Here is a 22341-nt window from a genome sequence, read left to right as displayed (position 1 = left end):
ACGACGCACGACTGACAATGGACATCAAGCGGTCACAATAGCTCACCTTGTCACTTTGTGATAGGTGAGCTAAAAAGGTCATTATCTTTGCATCGGGAAATATGCACTCGCTCTTCAGCGGAAGAATATTGCGCTCCTAAAGTCGCGCAATATTTCAGCTGAAGAACTTGTGCATATTTCCCGATACAAAGCTAATAACCTATAAATATATAATTTTACAGTGTTCTTGTCACGCATTCACAAAAACTGTACTGTTGTTTTTGTAATCCTAAAAATGAACCTTGTAGGGTGATTAAAATCATAACCATAGCAACAATGACTGTCGCCATTTTGCTATAAAATGCGACGTCACTGATCTCATGTAAAAAATTATATATACCATCAGCATAAAAAGCAAAACTTTGCAACTGCAGTACAATATCATTCAACAGTTTGGTGGCCCTCTGCTTACTGAAATGATGCTGGAAATAGATGTCTTTTATTTATTTATTTGGGTTTTACGGCGCACCAACATGGTATAGGTTATATGGCGCCAAACAGGACTACAAATTTTGGTTTCACATCTCATTTACATCGAAATAAAAACATGAGGTATGGAATCAAAATTTGTATACCTTCTGGAATCACAGAGTTACAGCAAAACCAAGTGTTAAGATCCTATTAGTCACCTCTTACGATCATGCAAGGGTAAGGCAGTGGTTCCAATTCTTTTCATACATAGATCGTCCCTGAACCACATCAAGACAAGAGGCCAAAAGAGGCCTAAGACGCTCACCATTTTTTCAAGAACCTCGATAATCTGACCTTGCTACTGACCAAGTTTGGTGGACAGTTATAATTAAAACAGGTTATTTAATTTTTTTCTGTTTTACCCTGATGGCCAAAAATGTGTGAACATTAAAACAAAATTGATGATGTTTAAATAATTTTCTCTGGCCCTGCTGTCCCCTAAAAACGACCAATCACAACCATTATATTGAAGCTACAGACCAAGTTTGATGAAAATCAATCAAGCGGTTCATGAGAACTTGTTGTTTGAAGGTTTTTCTATTTGTGGCTCTAGCGGCCCATAAAAGGTGTCAAGTGGCTCCATTTGAACAAACATTGGAGAAGACCATATAATAATGCTACAGACTAAGTTTGATGGAGGTCCTGCCTGCGCTTCATCAGAAGTAATTTAAATGTTTTTCAACCTCTAGCACCCACTAAAAGGGCTTAACACCCGCTTTTAAACAAATTTGGGAGAGGACCTTACAATGATGCTACACATCAAGTTTGATGAAGATCCGTGGAGCTATTCATGAGCAGAGGTCATTTAAAGGTATTACTATTTTAGCTCTACTGGGACCTAGCATCCTCATCTGAACAATATTGGGAGGAAACCTTACACAAGGTTGATGAAGATCCATCCAGTGGTTCATCAGAAGAAGCCTTTTAAAGGTATTTCTATTTTTAACTCCAGTGGCCTCTAGAAGAGGCCAAGTACCAACAGGAGAATAAATTTGGCATACAATCTTATAATCATGCTACATATCAAGTTCGATGAAGATGCATCAAGCAGTTCATGAGAAGCTGTTTTAAGTTATTTTTAGTTTTAGCTCTAGTGGTCCCTAAAAAGGTCCGAATGCCCCCATTTTACCAAATTGAGAGGGCCTTATAATGATGCTACAGATCTTACAAGACCTGTAGCATCTTAGTGTGACCTTGACCTCTGAGATTAGGGCTTGGGGTTTGCACGTCTCATTAAAGCAAACGTTAATGCCAAATCAAAAGATGATTGTTAAATGCATTTCAAGTTGTGGCGAGGACAAGCTCTAAGTGTGACCTTGACCTTTGAGGTAGGGTCTGGAAGTTTGGCGTGACACACTGCTTCATTGAGGCAAACATCAAGGCCAAATAAAACTAAAATTATATCCAATCACAGAAAAATTTGCTTCCTTTATGGACATCTGCACATCAAGCTTGTTCATCTTTGAAAGTTTGAAAGCAAGTCATGCCAATAGTGTGGAAGGTGGACACTCAAGATTTTTCTATAATGTTCTATAAATATATAATTTATATAATATATATCTATATATATCATATGTATCTATCTATAATATACATTCTATATATAAACAAACAAAAATATGTCACATCAGATTATGAGATACCTGTATTACAGTCCAGCCTGTCCTAAACAGCCAGTCAATAGTCTGCTATATATAAAGTATGTTATTACTCAATTTAAACTTACTTAAATTTCTGTATCTAAAAAAGTACAGTTGGTAATTCATCATTCAAGAATCTTTTATATATAAAAAATAGAATAAATAACATTTCATTTTTAAGGCAGGGAAATAGAGAAAAGTTGTAATAAAATAACATATATCAAAGGGAAGTAATTCTGAAGAAAACTGTTAAGTATTGGCTTTCTACAACGTAACCTGGCAAGATGCCCAAAGTCCATCAAAGTTAAGTGCTAGACTAGTCTAGAATGACCTTGGGCTATGTATTGGTTGGAATTATCATTACAGTATTTGTGTAAATACAAAATAATTGGTATTCGATTTATCATATCATATTTTATATTTATAAGTTTGTTTCACTGAGTTACACATTTCAACCGGCTTTTAAAAATAACATGTATTATCTGGATCAGTAAAGAATTCCAATGGATTCAGGATTTTTTAAATCATAAATTGTGCAGACGACATGTTGGCTAGCCTCTCTTTTGAATCAAAGGCTTACGACACCACTCTCAAAAATACAACATACACAAATTAAGACTGTTTGCAAATGCTTTTATCGACTCAATTATTGAAACTGAAATTAATGTAACAGATCCCTAAATAAGTAGAAATACAAGAGGATCATGATGGTCCTGAATCGCTCACCTGTCCCAACATGAACCAGTTTTGAGTATGACGTCGTTTTTTCTATTATTTGACATAGTGACCTAGTTTTTGAGCTCATGTGATCCAGTTTTGAACTTGACCTAGATATCATCAAGATAAAAATTCTGACCAATTTTCATAAAGATCTTTGAAAAATATGGCCTCCAAACAGTTCACAAGGTTTTTCTATTATTTGACCTAATGACCTAGTTTTTGAAGGCACGTGACCCAGTTTTGAACCTGTTATCATCAAGGTGAACATTCTCACCAATTTTCATGAAGATCTCATGAACAATATGGCCTCTAGAGAGGTCACAAGGTTTTTCTATTTTTAGACCTACTGACCTAGTTTTTGATCGCACATGACCCAGTTTCAAAAGTGACCTAGATATCACCTAGGTGAACATTCTGGCCAATTTTCATGAAGATCCATTGAAAAGTATGGCCTCTAGAGATGTCACAAGGTTTTTCTATTTTTAGACCTACTGACCAAGGTTTTGACCGCACGTGACCCAGTTTCAAACATTATCTAGATATCATCAAGATGAACATTCTGACCAATTTTCATGAAGATCCATTGACAAATATGGCCTCTATAGAGGTCACAAGGTTTTTCTATTTTTAGACCTACTGACCTAGTGTTTGACCGCACGTGACCCAGTTTCGAACTTGACCTAGATATCATCAAGCTGAACATTCAGACCAACTTTCATACAGATCCCATGAAAAATATGGCCTCCAGAGAGGTCACAAGGTTATTCTATTATTTGACCTACTGACCTAGTTTTTGCCCGGCACGTGACCCAGTCTCGAACTTGACCTAGATATCATCAAGATGAACATTCTGACCAATTTTCATGAAGATCCATTGAAAAATATTGGCTCTAGGGAGGTCACAAGGTTTTTCTATTTTTAGACCTACTGACCTAGTTTTTGATCGCACGTGACCCAGTTTCAAAACTGAACTAGATATCACCAAGGTGAACATTCTGACCAATTTTCATGAAGATCCATTGACAAATATGGCCTCTAGAGAGGTCACAAGGTTTTTCTATTTTTGGACCTACTGACCTAGGTTTGACTGCACGTGACCTAGTTTCAAACTTTATCTAGATATCATCAAGATGAACATTCTGACCAATTTTCATGAAGATCCATTGAAAAATATGGCCTCTAGAGAGGTCACAAGATTTTTTATTATTTGACCTACTGACCTAGTTATTGATGGCATGTGACCCAGTTTCAAACTTGACCTAGATATCATCAAGGTGAACATTCTGACCAGTTTTCATGAAGATCCATTCAAAAGTATGGCCTCTAGAGAGGTCACAAGGTTTTTCTATTTTTAGACATACTGACCTTGTTTCTAGTTTCGAACTTGACCTAGATATGATCAAGATGAACATTCAGACCAACTTTCAGATCACATGAAAAATATGGCCTCTAGAGAGGTCACAAGGTTTTTTTATTATTTGACCTACTGACCTAGTTATTGAAAACACGTAACCCAGTTTTGAACTTGACCTGGATATCATCAAGGCGAAAATTCTGACCAATTTTCAAGAAGATCCATTCACAAGTATGGCCTCTAGAGAGGTCACAAGGTTTTTTCTATTTTAAGACCTACTGACCTAGTTTTTGACTGCAGTTGACCCAGTTTCGAACTTGACCTAGATATCATAAAGATGAACATTCTGACCAACATTCATAGAGATCCCATGAAAAATATTGCCTCTAGAGGTCACAAGGTTTTTTGATTATCTGACCTAGTTTTTGAAGGCACGTGACCCGGTTTCGAATTTGACCTAGATATCATCAAGGTGAACATTCTGAATAACTTTCATGAAGATCCATTGAAAAGTATGGCCTCTAGAGAGGTCACAAGGTTTTTCTATTTTTAGACCTACTGACCTAGTTTTGGATCGCAGTTGACCCAGTTTCAAGCTTGACCTAGATATCATCAAGATAAACATTCTGATCAACTTTCATAAAGATCCCATGAAAAATGTGACCTCTAGTGTGGTCACAAGCAAAAGAACATTTGTGCCAAGTTACATCAAAATCTCTCCATGCATGAAGAAGAAATGTTCCAGGCAAAGTAATTCTTGAATTTGACCTTTGACATCTAAGTGTGACCTTGACCTTAAATCTAGGGACCTGTTTCTTGCGCATAACAATCTGTCTCATAGTAGTGAACATTTATGCCAAGTTACATCAAAATCCCTCCATGCATAAAGAAGAAATGTTCCGCACAGTCATTCTTGTATCTGACCTTTAACCTCTATGTGTGACCTTGACCTTAGACCTAGGGACCAGGTTCTTGCGCATGACACTCCGTCTCAAGATGGTGAACATTTGTGCCAAGTAATATTAAAATCCCTTTAAGGATTGTTGAGTTAGACTGGACCGGAAAAAAGCCTTTTTGGCCTTTGACTTCCAAGTGTGACATTGACCTTACAGCTAAGGGCCGGGTTTTGCGCATGACACATCCAGGGAATATTTTTGCCAAGTAATATTAAAATCCTGTTTTGCATGACAAAGTTATAGACCGGACAGGAAAAAAAGTCCCACTGACCTTTGATCTCCAAGTGTGACCTTGAACTTTAAGGTAGGGTTCTGGGGTTTGTGCATGACACGTCGTCTCATCATTGGGAACATTTATGCCAAATAGTTCTGGACCGGACAGGAAAAAATCCCTTTTGACCTTTGACCTCCAATCATGACCTTGACCTTTGAGCTAGGGGTCCGGGTTTTGTGCACAACACGTCAGCTTATCATGAGGAACATTTGTGCCAAGTAATATTAAAATCCCTTCATGGATGGCAGGGTAATGGACCAGACGGGAAAAAAGCAATGTTGACCTTTGACCTCCAATTGTGACCTTGACCTTTGAGCCAGGGGTCCAGGATTTGCCATGACATATCATCTCATCATGGGGAACATTTGTGCCAAGTTATATAAAAATCCCTTCATGAATGACAGAGTTATGGACTGGACACGAAACTGTTGATGCCATGTTTACATTTGACTGCCAAGTGTGACCTTGACCTTTGAGCTAGGGGTCTGAAAGTTGTGCAGGACACATCGTTTTATTATGAGGTACATTTGTGCCAAGTAATATTAAAATCCCTTCATGGATGGCAGTTATGGACCAGACAGGAAAAAAGCCCTGTTGACCTTTGACCTCCAATTGTGACCTTGTGCATAACATGTCGTCCCATCATGGGGAACATTTATGCCAAGTAATATTAAAATCCCTTAGAGATGGGCGGACGGACAGATGGAATGACGGACAGCAAAAAGCACATAAGGGGCACAGTAGGGGACTAACAACAGCTGGAATATGTTACAAAAACACTCTTTTTTAGTTGTTTTTAATTGTTCCATATTTTGCCCAATAGAATATATTGACCGGACCTATAATAGTTAATACCTGTATTCAATTTATATCGAGAACCGGTACACGCTCCTAGTGCGACCCTTCCTCGAGTATGCATCAGAAGCATTGCCAATAAAAGTAGAAATACTCAGTAGATTGAAGCAGTTCAATGCCAGGCAGCAAGGTCTGTCATGGGGGACTACAAGACCACCAACAGTTATAGCAAAATGATTACGACATTGTATGGGAATCCCTCCAACAAAGCTGCCCAAACAGTTATGTTATAACAATATCTTCAACAAACATGTAGAAATTCCAGCTGCATAAGATGTTTAGGCATACTAGACAAAAAGACATTCAGATGTTGAAAAAAATGTTTTTAGTAGAAATAACACAATGAAGGCTTTATCCTATACATGTACAGTATGAACCTCCATGGAGCAAACAGCTCTCTACAAAGACATGGATTTTCTTTCCAATTATATAGAACTTTTAGTAAATTAACCTCTGCAGATCAACTTGGTACAACAATTGCATATGTTTTTCTAATGGTGCATTACTCTGGACAGGTTGTGTTCTCTGCTAATTATCCTTTTTGAAATATATCATAAACACAACTTTTGCAACACTTTACAACACTGCATTGCATGCATCTAATTAACAATTTTTTTTGTGCTCTTCATTTCATCAATGTAAGGCTGGAGATTCGACATTCCTAGACCACTATCATGCCAATGACAGGTAAAATAAATGGGGCTATCCGTCTATTTGGGGTCATGAAAAAAATTCCATCTTGGCAAACAATGTCCAACCAAACATCTTGCCATCCTAATGCTGATGGCTTTATCACTAATAATAAGTACTTTCTGAACACAGAACCAAAATTCACTGACAGTTTGTTTTCATTTTATTTTTCAACAATATAACTTAATAAGTTCGTCACTGACAGCAGATGGCGTAAGCACACCAAGGTCGGTAAATAACAATGTTATATAATTGGGTGGAGTGTAATCTACAAGGGGATGTTCTTCATTTAGATTGCTGCCTTTCTTTAGCGTAGATGCTTTATACTGAAATAAAGAAGAGAAAAAATATGCTTACTGTAGTCATTTATTTATGTGGGCAAGAAATTTTGTTGTGGCAATTTTGCCGAGAATTTTGATCTATTTGTGGATTTCTGATTTTGAAGACGAAATGTACCACTATGTAACTAAACAACTTCCACACATGTAACAGTAATGAAGGTATGACTGCAGACATACTGTATTCAGTCAAATCAAAATGATAAAATTAAATGGAAACTCTGTTCTTGTTTTGCTTTAAGCACCATGATCTCATTTCTGTTTTATATTGACATAATTTTCCTGCATCTTGTTTAATCTGAGTTAAACTGGTTGAAAAACTAGAATTTTACCATCTAAAATGCAAACTAAAAGTTTAAAATGTATAGTAGCTGGTAATATTAGGTTAGTAGGTTCCTAACTAAACAAGAGGACCATGATGGTCCTGAATCCCTCACCTGCCCCCACATGAACTGAGTATGACATCGTTTTTTTCTATTATTTGACACAGTGACCTAGTTTTTGAGCTCATGTGACCTACTTCTGAACTTGACCTAGATATCATCAAGATAAAAATTCTGACCAATTTTCATGAAGATCCATTGAAAAATATGGCCTCTAGAGACAAGTCACAAGTTTTTTTATATTATTTGACATAATAACCTAGTTTTTGAAGGCATGTGACCCAGTTTTGTACTTGACCTAGATATCATAAATGAAAACATTCTCACCAATTTTCATGAAGATCTCATGAAAAATATGGCCTCCAGAGAGGTCACAAGGTTTTTCTATTTTTAGACGTACTGACCTAGTTTTGACCACATGTGAACCAGTTTCGAACTTGACCTAAATATCATAAAGGTGAACATTCTCACCAATTTTCATGAAGATCCATTAAAAAATATGGCCTCTAGAGAGGTCAAAAGGTGTTTCTATGTTGAGACCTAGTGACCTAGTTTTTGACCGCAGTTGACCCGGTTTCAAACTTGACCTAGATATCATCAAGATGAACATTCAGACCAACTTTCATACAGATCCCATGAAAACTATGGCCTCTAGAATGGTCACAAGGTTTTTTCTATTATTTGACCTACTGACCTAATTTTTGACCGCATGTGACCCAGTTTCAAATTTGACCTAGATATTATCAAGATGAACATTCTGACCAATTTTCATGCAGATCTCATGAAAAATATGGCCTCTACAGAGGTCACAAGGTTTTTCTATTATTTGACTTACTGACCTAGCTTTTGACCGCACGTGACCCAGTTTCGAACTTGACCTACATATCATCAAGATGAACAGTCTGACCAATTTTCATACAGATCCCATGAAAAATATGTCCTCCAGAGAGGTCACAAGGTTTTTCTATTATTTGACCTACTGACCTAGTTTTGGATTGGACGTGACCCAGTTTCAAACTTGACCCAGATATCATCAAGATGAACACTCTGATCAATTTTCATGCAGATCCAATGAAAAATAGGGCCTTTACAGAGTTCACAAGGTTTTTCTATTATTTGACCTACTGACCTAGTTTTGGACCGGATGTGACCCAGTTTCGAACTTGACCTAGATATCATCAAGATGAACATTCTGACCAATTTTCATGCAGATCCCATGAAAAATATAACCTCCAGAGAGGTCACAAGGTTTTTCTATTATTTGACCTACTGACCTAGTTTTTGAAAGCACATGACCCAGTTTCAAATTTGACCTAGATATCATCAAAGTGAACATTCAGACCAATTTTCACGAAGATCTTGTGAAAAATATGGCCTCTAGAGTGGCCACAAGGTTTTTCTATTTTTAGACCTACTGACCTAGTTTTTGATGGCATGTGACCCAGTTTTGAACTTGACCTAGATATCATCAAGATGAACATTCTGACCAACTTTCATAAAGATCCCATTAAAAATGTGACCTCTAGAGTGGTCACAAGCAAAAGTTTACGCACGCACGCACAGACTGACGGACGGACGACGGACGCTGCGTGATCACAAAAGCTCACCTTGTCACTTTGTGACAGGTGAGCTAACAAGAACTGTCACAGGAGACAACAGGCTCGACTAATTTGATGCTGGATGGTGAAACTGGGTACAACTGAGGAAGCTGGAGCTGTCAATTGAGTGTTGACTCCAATGTGGATGAAGATGTGTCAAATGTATATAGTAATAACAGAGACAGAAAAAGTGTATCAAAACATTAAATAAGTATAAAAGGGACATAATTCATGGAAAAATTCTGCAAAAGTAATGCACCATGTGTCATATCATGTGGCTAATATTGAGGAACAACTATTTTAAGTTTGAATCAAATCTATTTAGTAGTAACTGAGATAGAGCAAAAGTGAATCACAACCTGAACCTAAAATTCTAGTAAAATGGGGACATAATTCATAGCATTTTGGTGCCAGCATTATGACCTTGTGTAATCTTGGTAGAAGGTCACACAAGGACAATTTGTGTGAAATTATTTTCAAAAAAATCAGGCAAGCGCTTTAAAAATAGATATTGTTAGATTTTTTTAGCTCTGGCAGCCCCTATGTGCAACCAAGCGGAACTTTTTGAACCATTTGAACAAATTTGAAAGAGGACCACCCAAGAAACATCCTGACCAAGTTTCATCAACTTCCACCCAATGGTTTCAGAGGAGACGTTGTTTGAAAAAAAAGTGAGTGCACTTGTGCTCAGGCGAGCTAATAAGGATCAAAATTAAGCCCTGCAGTGTTTGAAACAACAACAGTTTCAATATCTATGAAATGACATCTGGCGAATCTGAAAACATTTGGTCAAGTAATTTCCTGAGAAACATACTTGCCGCATGAAGACATCTCATGATGCTAAAGATATGTGTGACGTTTGAAAGCATTTGGCCTAGCAGCTTCTGAGAAACCTGCTTACATGTAAGACTTAAACAAGAGGACCATGATGGTCCTGAATCGCTCACCTGTTCCCACATGACCCAGTTTTGAGTATGACATCGTTTTTTCTATTATTTGACATAGTGACCTAGTTTTTGAGCTCATGTGACCCAATTTTGAACTTGACCTAAATATCATCAAGATAAAAATTCTGACCAATTTTCATGAAGATCCATTGAAAAATATGGCCTCTAGAGAGGTCAAAAGATTTTTCTAATTTTAGACCTACTGACCTAGTTTTTGACCGCAGTTGACCCAGTTTCAAACTTTATCTAGATATCATCAAGATGAACAATCAGACCAACTTTCATACAGACTGCATGAAAAGTATGGCCTCTAGAGAGGTCACAAGATTTTTTATTATTTGACCTACTGACCTAGTTTTTGAGGGCACATGACCCAGTTTCAAATCTGACCTAGATATCATCAAAGTGAACATTCTGAACAATTTTCATGAAGATCCATTGAAGGGTATGGCCTCTAGAGAGGTCACAAGGTTTTTCTATTTTAAGACCTACTGACCTAGTTTTTGATCGCAGTTGACCCAGTTTCAAACTTGACCTAGATATCATCAAGATAAACATTTAGACCAACTTTCATACAGATCCCATGAAAAATATGACCTCTAGAGAGGTCATCAGGTTTTTTCATTATTTTTCATTATTTGACCTACTGACCTACTTTTTGACGACACGTGACCCACTTTCGAACTTGACCTAGATATCATCAAGATGAACATTCTGACCAATTTTTATGAAGATCCACTCATAAGTATGGCCTCTAGAGAGGTCAAAAGATTTTTCTAATTTTAGACCTACTGACCTAGTTTTTGACCGCAGTTGACCCAGTTTCAAACTTGATCTAGATATCATCAAGATGAACATTCAGACCAACTTTCATACAGACCCCATGAAAAGTATGGCCTCTAGAGAGGTCACAAGATTTTTTTATTATTTGACCTACTGACCTAGTTTTTGAAGGCACATGACCCAGTTTCAAATTTGACCTAGATATCATCAAAGTGAACATTCTGACCAATTTTCATGAAAATCCATTCAAGGGTATGGCCTCTAGAGAGGTCACAATGTTTTTCTATTTTAAGACCTACTGACCTAGTTTTTGATCGCAGTTGACTCAGTTTCAAACTTGACCTAGATATCATCAAGATAAACATTTAGACCAACTTTTGTACAGATCCCATGAAAAATATGACCTCTAGAGAGGTCACAAGGTTTTTTCATTATTTTTCATTATTTGACCTACTGCCCTACTTTTTGATGACACGTGACCCACTTTCGAACCTGACCTAGATATCATCAAGATGAACATTCTGACCAATTTTTATGAAGATCCACTCATAAGTATGGCCTCTAGAGAGGTCACAAGGGTTTTCTATTTTTAGACCTACTGACCTAGTTTTTGACCGCACATGACCCAGTTTCGAACTTGACCTAGATATTATCAAGATGAACATTCAGACCAACTTTCATACAGATCCCATGAAATATATGGCCTTTAGAGAGGTCACAAGGTTTTTCTATTATTTGACCTACTGACCTAGTTTTTGATGGCAAGTGACCCAGTTTCGAACTTGATCTAGATATCATCAAGGTGAACATTCTGACCAATTTTCATGAAGATCTTGCGAATTATATGGCCTCTAGAGAGGTCACAAGGTTTTTCTATTTTTAGACCTACTGACCTAGTTTTTGATCGCACGTGAAACAGTTTCAAACTTGACCTAGATATCATCAAGGTAAACATTCTGACCAATTTCCATAAAGACCCCATGAAAAATGTGACCTCTAGAGTGGTCACAAGCAAAAGTTTACGCACGCACGCATGGACGACGGACGCTGCACGATCACAAAAGCTCACCTTGTCACTTTGTGACAGGTGAGCTAAAAAAGCATAATTTTGACAAAACAAAAATAGACTTATGTAACTAGTCCTTGGAGTTCATCACATACTGAGAAACCTGCTTACGTGCAAAACTTTTGTGACCTGGACGCAGTTGTCGTGACACTGATGAAAGGGTGAATACAAAAGCTCTACTATTTGAAAAATTACAAAATAGTCCAGCTAGAAAGATAACTTACTTTGAATTCATTAGGCAGGTCATGTTGGTTCAATGGAAAAAGTCGCACAAATTTGAAACTTTCTGCTACAACATACAAGGGTTTATTCATGGCCTTGGCAGCTATTGCTATGGAAAATGTTCCAATCTGTAATAAAGATATAAATAAATTAATCAAAATTGAAGAGTCAGACTTGGCTGAACTCGAAATTGGCTGGAGAAAAGCACTGAATAAAAAAATACTGTAGCATGCCATGGTGTTTTTATTTTTAATATTCAGAGGCTGCGACTCCATCCTTGTATAGGTTTATGTAGGATTCTTATTTCAATAAACTTTTGAGGTATCAAAATAAACAGCATTGAGCATTTTAGCCTCAGAAGTTCAAAATGTACTTGTCAAACTAAAATCTTCAGTTTAATCATGTCGATTAAAATGTAAAGATCAACTGCATGAAATTTAACATACATATTTAGCAGACACTGTGTACTGTAAAATTATCAATATTTATGACAGACACATTTTTTAGGATTCTGCGGTTGCATCAAAAAACTAAATTTCCCGCTCTTTTATCCTTCAAACACTTAAATTCACAAAGTAAAACCTCAATGAAATAGCCCTTTAGCTTTTGGCAAAAACGATGAAATTATGCGCCCACAAAATTAAACTAGAGCTTTCAAAGAAGGAGATAAATACCCCAAGACACTGCTTTGATACTGGGAAAGTAAACAGAGGCTATTACATGAGGGTCTTTTCTAGTACATAGATACTATGAAGTAACTGTTCATATTTTCCAATATGAACTCTTTAAAGATATCCAATGGCCATCTTTCACTATTAAACATATTTCATCTTTAGACATTTACTTCAAATGTATAGAATCCTCAGCAAATGTATCTAACTTTATTAAATCATAAATTAAGTTTCATAATCAGTAACAGTTGATTGTTATAACAAGAGGGCCAAGATGGCCCTAGGTCGCTCACCTAAGAAACACACCATAACAGTGTAAAACATGTTTGACCTAGTGATTTCATGGAAACAAATATTCTGACCAATTTTCATTAAGATAGGACCAAAAAATTGGTCTCTTGCGATAAAACAAGCATTTCCTTAGAAATGACCTAGTTTTTGACCCTAGATGACCCATGTTCAAACTCGACCTAGATTTTATCAAGGCAATCATTCTGACCAAAATTCATGAAGATCAACTGAAAAATACAGCCTCTATCACATACACAAGTTTTTTCTTTGATTTGACCAAGTGACCTAGTTTTTGACCTTAGATGACCCATATTCAAATTCTACCTAGATTTCATTAAGGCAATCATCCTGACCAAATTTCATAAAAATCAATTGAAAAAAAAACAGTCGATCGTATACACAAGATTTTTCTTTAATTTGACCTAGTGACCTAGTTTTTAACCTCAAATAACCCATATTCAAACTCGACCTAGATTTCATCAAGGCAATCACTTTGACCAAATTTCATGAAGATCAACTGAAAAATACATACTCTATTGCATACACAATGTTTTTCTTCCATTTGACCTAGTGACCTAGTTTTTGACCTCAGATGACCCATTTTCAAAGTCGGCCTAGATTTTATCAAGGAAATCACTCTGGCTAAATTTCATGAAGATCAGTTGAAAAATACAGCCTCTATTGCATACACAAGGTTTTTCTTTGATTTGACCTAGTGACCTAGTTTTTGACCCCAGATGACCCATTTTCGAATTCCGCCTAGATTTCATCAAGGTAATCATTCTGACCAAAATTCATGAAGAGCAATTAAAAAATACCGCCTCTATCACATATACAAGGTTTTTCTTTGATGTGACCTAGTGACCTAGTTTTTGACCCGAGATGACCCATTTTCGAACTCTACCTAGATTTCATCAAGGCAATCATTTTGACCAATATTCAGGAAGATCAATTCAAAAATACAGCCTCTATTGCATACACAAGGTTTTTCTTTGATTTGACCTAGTGACCTAGTTTTTGATCCGAGATGACCCATTTTCGAACTCGGCCTAGATTTCATCAAGGTTATCATTCTGACCAATATTCATGAAGAATAATTGAAAAATACAGCCTCTATCGCAAACACAAGGTTTTTCTTTGATTTGACCTAGTGACCTAGTTTTTGACCCGAGATGACCCATTTTCGAACTCGGCTTAGATTTCATCAAGGCAATCATTCTGACCAATACTCATAAAGATTAATTGAAAAATACCACCTCTATCTCATACACAAGGTTTTTCTTTGATTTGACCTAGTGACCTAGTTTTTGACACGAGATGACCCATTTTCGAACTCAGCCTAGACTTCATCAAGGCAATCATTCTGACCAATATTCATGAAGATCAATTGAAAAATACAGCCTCTATCGCATACACAAGGTTTTTCTTTGATTTGACCTAGTGACCTAGTTTTTGACCCCAGATGACCCATTTTCGAACTCAGCCTAGATTTCATCAAGGTTATCATTCTGACCAATATTCATGAAGATCAGTTGAAAAATACAGCCTCTATCGCATACACAAGCTAAATGTTGACGGACAGACAGACGACAGACAGACGCCGGACATCGAGTGATCAGAAAAACTCACCTGAGCATAGCTCAGGTGAGCTAAAAAAACGCCAGTTTTATTTTTATTGGTAGTACACATTTATACTGTGTTTATCTATACATGTATACAGTGTGTACAATTTCAAACATAATACACAGTACTGTTAATACAAACAAACTTGTTACTCTTATGCTTACATAAACTATATGAAGTAATTGTTCATGTTTTTAAATTTGGCGCCTCAACGTCATTTCTGTATTTCATATACAGTCAATATTGTGGATGAGACCACGTGTCCTCAACGACCATTTGTCTTTAACGACCACTTTGAATTCCCCCCGAACAATTTTAATATTAACATATTTGTGCTAAACGACTTTTGTCTAACGCGACCAGTGACAGCTGATTTTCGGCAAAATTGACTGATCTTTTTTTGTTAAGCGACCGCTAAAATTTAACTATGTCCATATTAAATCATCTTTATATCAAACATTGTCGCCGATTAATTATGCGAACATGTTGACACTTAATTCTCGATTGCAAAAGGTGAGAAATGTAAGTAACATCTGATGGGATCCCGCAATCACTGCATAATTATTAGCGAGAGACCGATATGACCAATCAAATTCGTCGTTGTGTTTAATATCCACCAATTTCTTCCAATAATAACTTGACCTTGATAAATAAGGAAAATCGCATATCATGTTATACATGTTTTTGTACTCAATATTGTAAGCTATCCTATGTGTAGTTCATTGATCTTGAATATGTCTAAATGGAAAGTGTTAACATTGGATGATAGAGCTCATGTGTTGGAATTAAGTAAGAACAAAAGTGCTCGTAAAATTGCTGAAGAAGTGGGCGTAGGAAAAACCCAGATCCAAAACATTCTGAAACAGAAAGCAGAAGTATTGGAGGATATTGAAAACAATGTTTCAGGTGATAGTAAACGTGCGAGGTGAGTAACTGTTCACAAGGATTTAAACAATTTGGTATATGAGTGGTATTAGGACGTGACTGCTAGGAGAATGCCCGTGTCTGGGCCTATCTTGTGCACTCAAGCTCTTAAGTTCGCGAGTGATCTTGGGGACATTAACTTTAAGGCATCGACGGGATGGCTAGCTTAGTTCCTGAAATGAAATAATATTGTGTTGGGGACAATATCTGGGGAGAGGGAAGATGTCAATAACGACACGTAATGTAATGAAATCATTTTCAATAGAAAATGGTGAAATTCAGCTGATTTTATCGAAGTAAAACACACACTTTATTACACTTTAAAGTTTTATTGATGTATGTAAATATTTTATGCATATGTTAATCTTTATTTTGAAACACTTGCATAAAATGAAGAGAATTTTAAACTATTAAATTGATATAGATAACATGTATTTTATCTGCATCCTTACCCAATGTGTCTCTTACATACACCACGTAAAAACCACGTGAAAACTTAAGTCCAATATATTATGCCCAATTTCCTAAGAGACCGTTGTCTTAAGAGATCACTTTTTGCCTGTCCCTTGGGTGGTCTCTTAACACAAGATAGACTGTATTGTAAACTGCAGAAGATTATTAAAGCAAAACATGTTTTGATAAGGCTGTGTTGATTTGTGAATTTATATTTATAAAATTTGGATCTAATATACCTTTAAGACTTAGTGAAACCTATGTGTTTGTGTTAGAACTTGATGCATATTCTTATTCACAAATATTCAGAATTCACAAGCAGGGTCCAGATAATTATTTTGGCCTATGAGTATTTACTCATCATATTTTTTGTGACTGAGTAAAATGGTAAAATCTGAAATTGACTAGGAGTAATTTTACCCCTGAAAATTAATAATGAATGAAATCAGTTTTATAACATATTTATTAAGTACATAACACCCATGAATTTGTTTGCAGTTTAGTTTCCATTCAGTATGCAAGTTTTTGCTTCTTTTTTCTCTCTTGGCTTCATTCACAAAAATTTAATGAGTCCAATATTCAATATAACTTTAGCTAAATTTTCGGATCAGTTTTGCTGGTTTAAAGAATGCATAGAGTGTTTGTTCACTTTTTCATTCTTAGAAAGAAGAATTTTTGTTGTGAACTCCGCACCGGAAGTTGACATTTTAAACCGACACCGCTTTAAAATACACTACTGTACCGTCAATATAAATTCCCAACTATTTGATTTACGCATGCATTGTGTGGGAGAATTAATGCCTACCGTGCTCTGTTAAATAAAACATCCAGACGATTCAGATTTTGTTTACGCTAGTACAAAGTATTTGTGTGCGTTTCTGTAATTTCTTATACGTTTTCATACGCTTAAAAATGATTAGACATGCGTATATGCATTATTTCAAAGCGTAATTTACGCTAATACGCATCTTATCTGGAGCCCTGCACAAGTGGCATCATTCACAAGTATTAGCAAACATAAAATCATCCCAAATATCACCTAATCTACAGTACTTTAAACTGTATATTTGCCACATCTAAAACCAGTAATTAAACGATCAAGCAAAGACGGTTTAGTCGATGTTATTTACCTTATTGATAATACCTCCACTCTCTACGACACCTTCAGCACCACACAATACCATGTCAACCTTCTCCATCACATAACTGAAATACACCATCTAACACTAAACCATTTATAATAGAGCAGTCTGGTAAATTCATAATGCATGCACTACAGAAAACTGCATAGTTCTGTTTTGTAAATTTTGTTTGTTTTTGTTTGTGAGTTTAACATCACACGCATATAACTATAGGTAATACACAATTATAGGTCATATGGCAACTTTCCAGCTTTGAAGGTGGAGGAAGACCCCAGGTACATCTCCGTGCATTATTTCATCATTGGTCTAGCACTAGGGTAACACAAACAGCCTTCTGTATGTCAGCTGTATGGCTTCCTCACATAGGTAATATGTTATCTTTTCAGCTTTTGAACATGGAAGAAGACCATAGGTGTAACCCAGGACATTACCTAAGGTATAAGCAAGCAAAAATAAATGCTCTACGTAATTCTACTAATTTCATTCATTTGGTAAATTTTGTTGATTGTTAAACCACTCAAACCACACTATTTCAGTTATATTACATGGACTAGCTAACTTTGCAATGCTCCAGGCCTTTTTATTTTTGCCACATCATTCGGAATGTTACAGTTTATATTAGTTCATTTTAGCTCGACTGTAATGAAAGCTTCAAGCTTATTAATCCTGGCTAGTAAAATCTGACACTCGCTTGTGACTTTTTTATTTTGCGTTTTCTTACTGCAACCATCACAGTTCAATGAATTTATGCCAATATAAGTAAACTGAATTCAGACAGATAAAGACTTGGTGTAACATTTTTGGCTACTGTAGTGCTATAAAAACCTTTTCACTGCCTGAAGTTTGAATGTATGGATAAGACTATTTGGCTGGAAGATAAATGTTTTGGGTGTTATGGGGTCCAGCAGTTGCCATCAAAACATTGACTGGAGAGCCAGAAATTCTGATCCCCATGGTTCTTGTTCTTCCATATGGCTTTTAAAAAACAACAGAAGAAATAAGATAAACCAATGAGTTTCCTTTTAAAAATATCTTCTTGTAGTAGCAAATGACTTTATGCATTCATTTATAAATGCTGTTTGTATAACACACTACACTGTACCAACAGTCCAAAACTCAAGCTACACCAAAGGATACAGAAAAGTTTTTACAACACCAGTGAAAATACATTAAATTCCCATCATCTCTGCAAGAACTGAATCATCTTGTACTGGCAAGCTACTCGCCCATAGATGGGATGAAAATTTTCAAAAGATTCATTTCCACCAAGTTTGGCATAAAATGCACATAATATTATGTCACTGAAAACTGACACAGTGATAGATATTGGTAACAAGTATGCCCACGGGCAGAATGTCGAGCCTGCCAGCTGTCAAGTATGACCTTGACCTTAGACCCAGGGACCTGGTGACACTCCATCTCATAATGGTGGACATTCATGTCAAGTTACATCAAAATCCCACCATGCATGAAGAAGAAATGCTCTGGACAAACTTCAATATGACCTCCAACTGTGACCTTAACCTTTGAGATAGGAACATGGGGTTTACGCATGACACACCTTCTCATTGAGGTAACCATTCATGCCAAATATAAACAAAATTGGTCCATGCATGTCAAAGTTATGGTCCGGACAAAATCTGACGGACGGACAGACGCACATACACCGACCCGCCAAAAGTGACGACTATATTGAGCTCACCGCAAGCGGGCTCGACAAAAAAGCCATTAAAATGTTGATTTCTCCATTATTTCAAAAGCATCAAAAATGGTTTACTTCCTCCTGCACTATACTTTTGGTAAATTACTGTAAAAGCAGATATTAACGCGAGGGTTTAGTTTTAATTTTCACGATATTCATGAGGTTGCTCACATCGTGAACATCAATCCTTACATAAATATTTACCATTAGTACAATGCAATTCAAGAAAATCTTGTCATTACACAAACCTTCTTCAACATATCGAATGGAAATGGCCACATTTATATAAACTGGATATGTTTTGTGTTTCCTTAACAACTATAGGAGAGCATATTTTAAGACAAACAGAAACAAGAGGGCCATAGTGGCCCTATATCGTTCACCTGTTATCACTGCACTTAAGGACAAGAAGGTCAAACAAGAGCTGTCAGTGGACAGCGTGCTCGACTATTCTCAGTGCTTGATAGTATAATATAAGCAATGAGTAAAACTTTAACATTACAATAAGCATATTCTAAGCCGAAAAGGGGTCATAATTCAGTCAAAATGCTTGATAGTGTTGCCTCCTCCTTTTTACTGACTGGGGTCATGATGGTAAACAAGTATGCAAAATATGAAAGCAAAATCTCAAAGACCTTGAAAATATTTGGGGTGGTACGCAAACTTTAACATTTGTGTGATGCTCAAGCTAACACTCACGCCTACGCCGGTAGGATAGCTACCCTATTCTTCGAATAGTCAAGCTAAAAATTATAATCAAGATCAATCAAAAAAATTATGAGAAAATAGTTGAAATTTTCTAAGTTACTTCAAATAAAATTATTTTCAAATCAGGCCAGTAGTTTCATGCCTGAAGGATTACATCAGAGGAGGATAGGAGCAAAATTCTGACTGATGAAGCCCAAAGGGCAGGAACAACGAAGGGAAGAAATTAACAAGAGGGCCAAGATGGCCCTAGGTCGCTCACCTAAGAAACACACCATAACAGTGTAAAACATGTTTGACCTAGTGATTTCATGAAAACAAATATTCTGACCAATTTTCATTAAGATTGGACCAAAAAAATGGTCTCTTGCGATAAAACAAGCATTTTCTTAGATATGACCTAGTTTTTGACCCTAGATGACCCATGTTCAAACTCGACCTAGATTTTATCAAGGCAATCATTCTGACCAATATTCATGAAGATCAATTGAAAAATACAGCCTCTATCACATACACAAGTTTTTTCTTCGATTTGACCAAGTGACCTAGTTTTTGACCTCAGATGACCCATATTCAAATTTGACCTAGATTTCATTACGGCAATCATCCTGACCAAATTTCATAAAATCAATTGAAAAAAAAAACAGCCTCTATCGCATACACAAGATTTTTCTTTGATTTGACCTAGTGACCTAGTTTTTGATCTCAGATAACCCATATTCAAACTCGAACTAGATTTCATCAAGGCAATCACTCTGACCAAATTTCATGAAGATCAATTGAAAACTACATCCTCTATTGCATACACAATGTTTTTTCTTCGATTTGACCTAGTGACCTAGTTTTTGACCCCAGATGACTCATTTTCGAACTCGGCCTAGATTTTATCAAGGTAATCATTCTGGCTAAATTTCATGAAGATCAGTTGAAAAATACAGCCTCTATCGCATACACAAGGTTTTTCCTTGATTTGACCTAGTGACCTAGTTTTTGAACCCAGATGACCCATTTTCGAACTCAGCCTAGATTTCATCAAGGTTATCATTCTGACCAAAATTCATGAAGATCAATTAAATAATACCGCCTCTATCGCATACACAAGGTTTTTCTTTGATCTGACCTAGTGACCTAGTTTTTGACCCGAGATGACCCATTTTTGAACTTGGCCTAGATTTCATCAATGCAATCATTCTGACCAATATTCATGAAGAATAATTGAAAAATACAGCCTCTATAGCATACACAAGGTTTTTCTTTGATTTGACCTAGTGACCCAGTTTTTGACCCGAGATGACCCATTTTCGAACTCGGCCTAGATTTCATCAAGGTTATCATTCTGACCAATATTCATGAAGAATAATTGAAAAATACAGCCTCTATCGCATACACAAGGTTTTTCTTTGATTTGACCTAGTGACCTAGTTTTTGACCCAAGATGACCCATTTTCGAACTGGCCTAGATTTAATCAAGGCAATCATTCTGACCAATATTCATGAAGATCAATTGAAAAATACAGCCTCTATCGCATACACAAGGTTTTTCTTTGATTTGACCTAGTGACCTAGTTTTTGACCCGATATGACCCATTTTCGAACTCAGCCTAGATTTCATCAAGGTTATCATTCTGACCAATATTCATGAAGATTAATTGAAAAATACATCCTCTATCGCATACACAAGGTTTTTCTTTGATTTGACCTAGTGACCTAGTTTTTGACCCGAGATGACCCATTTTCGAACTCGGCCTTGATTTCATAAAGGTAATCATTCTGACCATGTTTCATGAAGATCAGTTGAAAAATACAGCCTCTATCGCATACACAAGCTAAATGTTGACGGACGACAGACGACAGACAGACGCCGGACGCCGGACATCGAGTGATCAGAAAAACTCACCTGAGCATTGCTCAGGTGAGCTAAAAATAAATCTAAGTCCTCTGAAAAAATATCTAAGTCCAAAGGACAGGAACAACAAAAGGGAAGAAATTTAACCAAAAAGAAAAAAAATATTCTTACAAGGTACAGATATGTCATAATACACCTAAAAAGTGGAGGTACCATCCATGTTGTACCACAAAAAAATGGTCTTGGTTTTTCCCTATGGCCAATAATAAAAAAGTTACTAAAGAAGCTATTTATAGTAACATAAAAGGGAAGTAATTAAAAAAAAATATTGTAAGTGAACAAAAGAAGGATCTGCCAAATAAAAACAAGTGCTCTGCAATGCAATGCAATGCAAATGCAGAGCAATATACACACAAAACAAAGTCATATGACCTTTAACCCCTAAGTGTGACCATGACCTTGAAGTGAGCCATCAGAAACATGTGCTCTGCACGTCGTTTCGATGAGGTTAACATTTGTGTCAGGTTTCTTTGAAATCCTTCAAGGGGTTCAAGAGCTAAAGAGCGGAAGGGAAATTGCTAACCAACAGACAGACAGACAGAAGGACACCGAGGGGATAACATAATACGTCCCTTCGGGCATATAACA

General features: G+C 36.5%; 1 protein-coding gene across 1 annotated transcript in view; it reads right to left on the bottom strand.

Moving 5' to 3' along the window:
• Positions 1–7144: 7144 nt before the first annotated feature.
• Positions 7145–22341, bottom strand: part of LOC123533798 (translation initiation factor eIF-2B subunit alpha-like) — a 39169-nt gene continuing 23972 nt past the window's right edge. The window contains exons 7-9 of the mRNA XM_045315676.2: positions 17429–17504; positions 12339–12464; positions 7145–7325 (exon numbers count right to left, since the gene is read on the bottom strand). Of these exons, the coding sequence (XP_045171611.2) occupies positions 7170–7325; positions 12339–12464; positions 17429–17504 (358 nt within the window). The 3' untranslated portion in view covers positions 7145–7169. The remainder of the gene's footprint in view (positions 7326–12338; positions 12465–17428; positions 17505–22341) is intronic.

This window comes from Mercenaria mercenaria, chromosome 12, assembly GCF_021730395.1.
Source record: "Mercenaria mercenaria strain notata chromosome 12, MADL_Memer_1, whole genome shotgun sequence".
NCBI classification, from domain to species: domain Eukaryota; kingdom Metazoa; phylum Mollusca; class Bivalvia; order Venerida; family Veneridae; genus Mercenaria; species Mercenaria mercenaria.
Note: the sequence above shows the minus strand (reverse complement) of the source record. Positions and strands in the feature narration are given on the sequence as shown.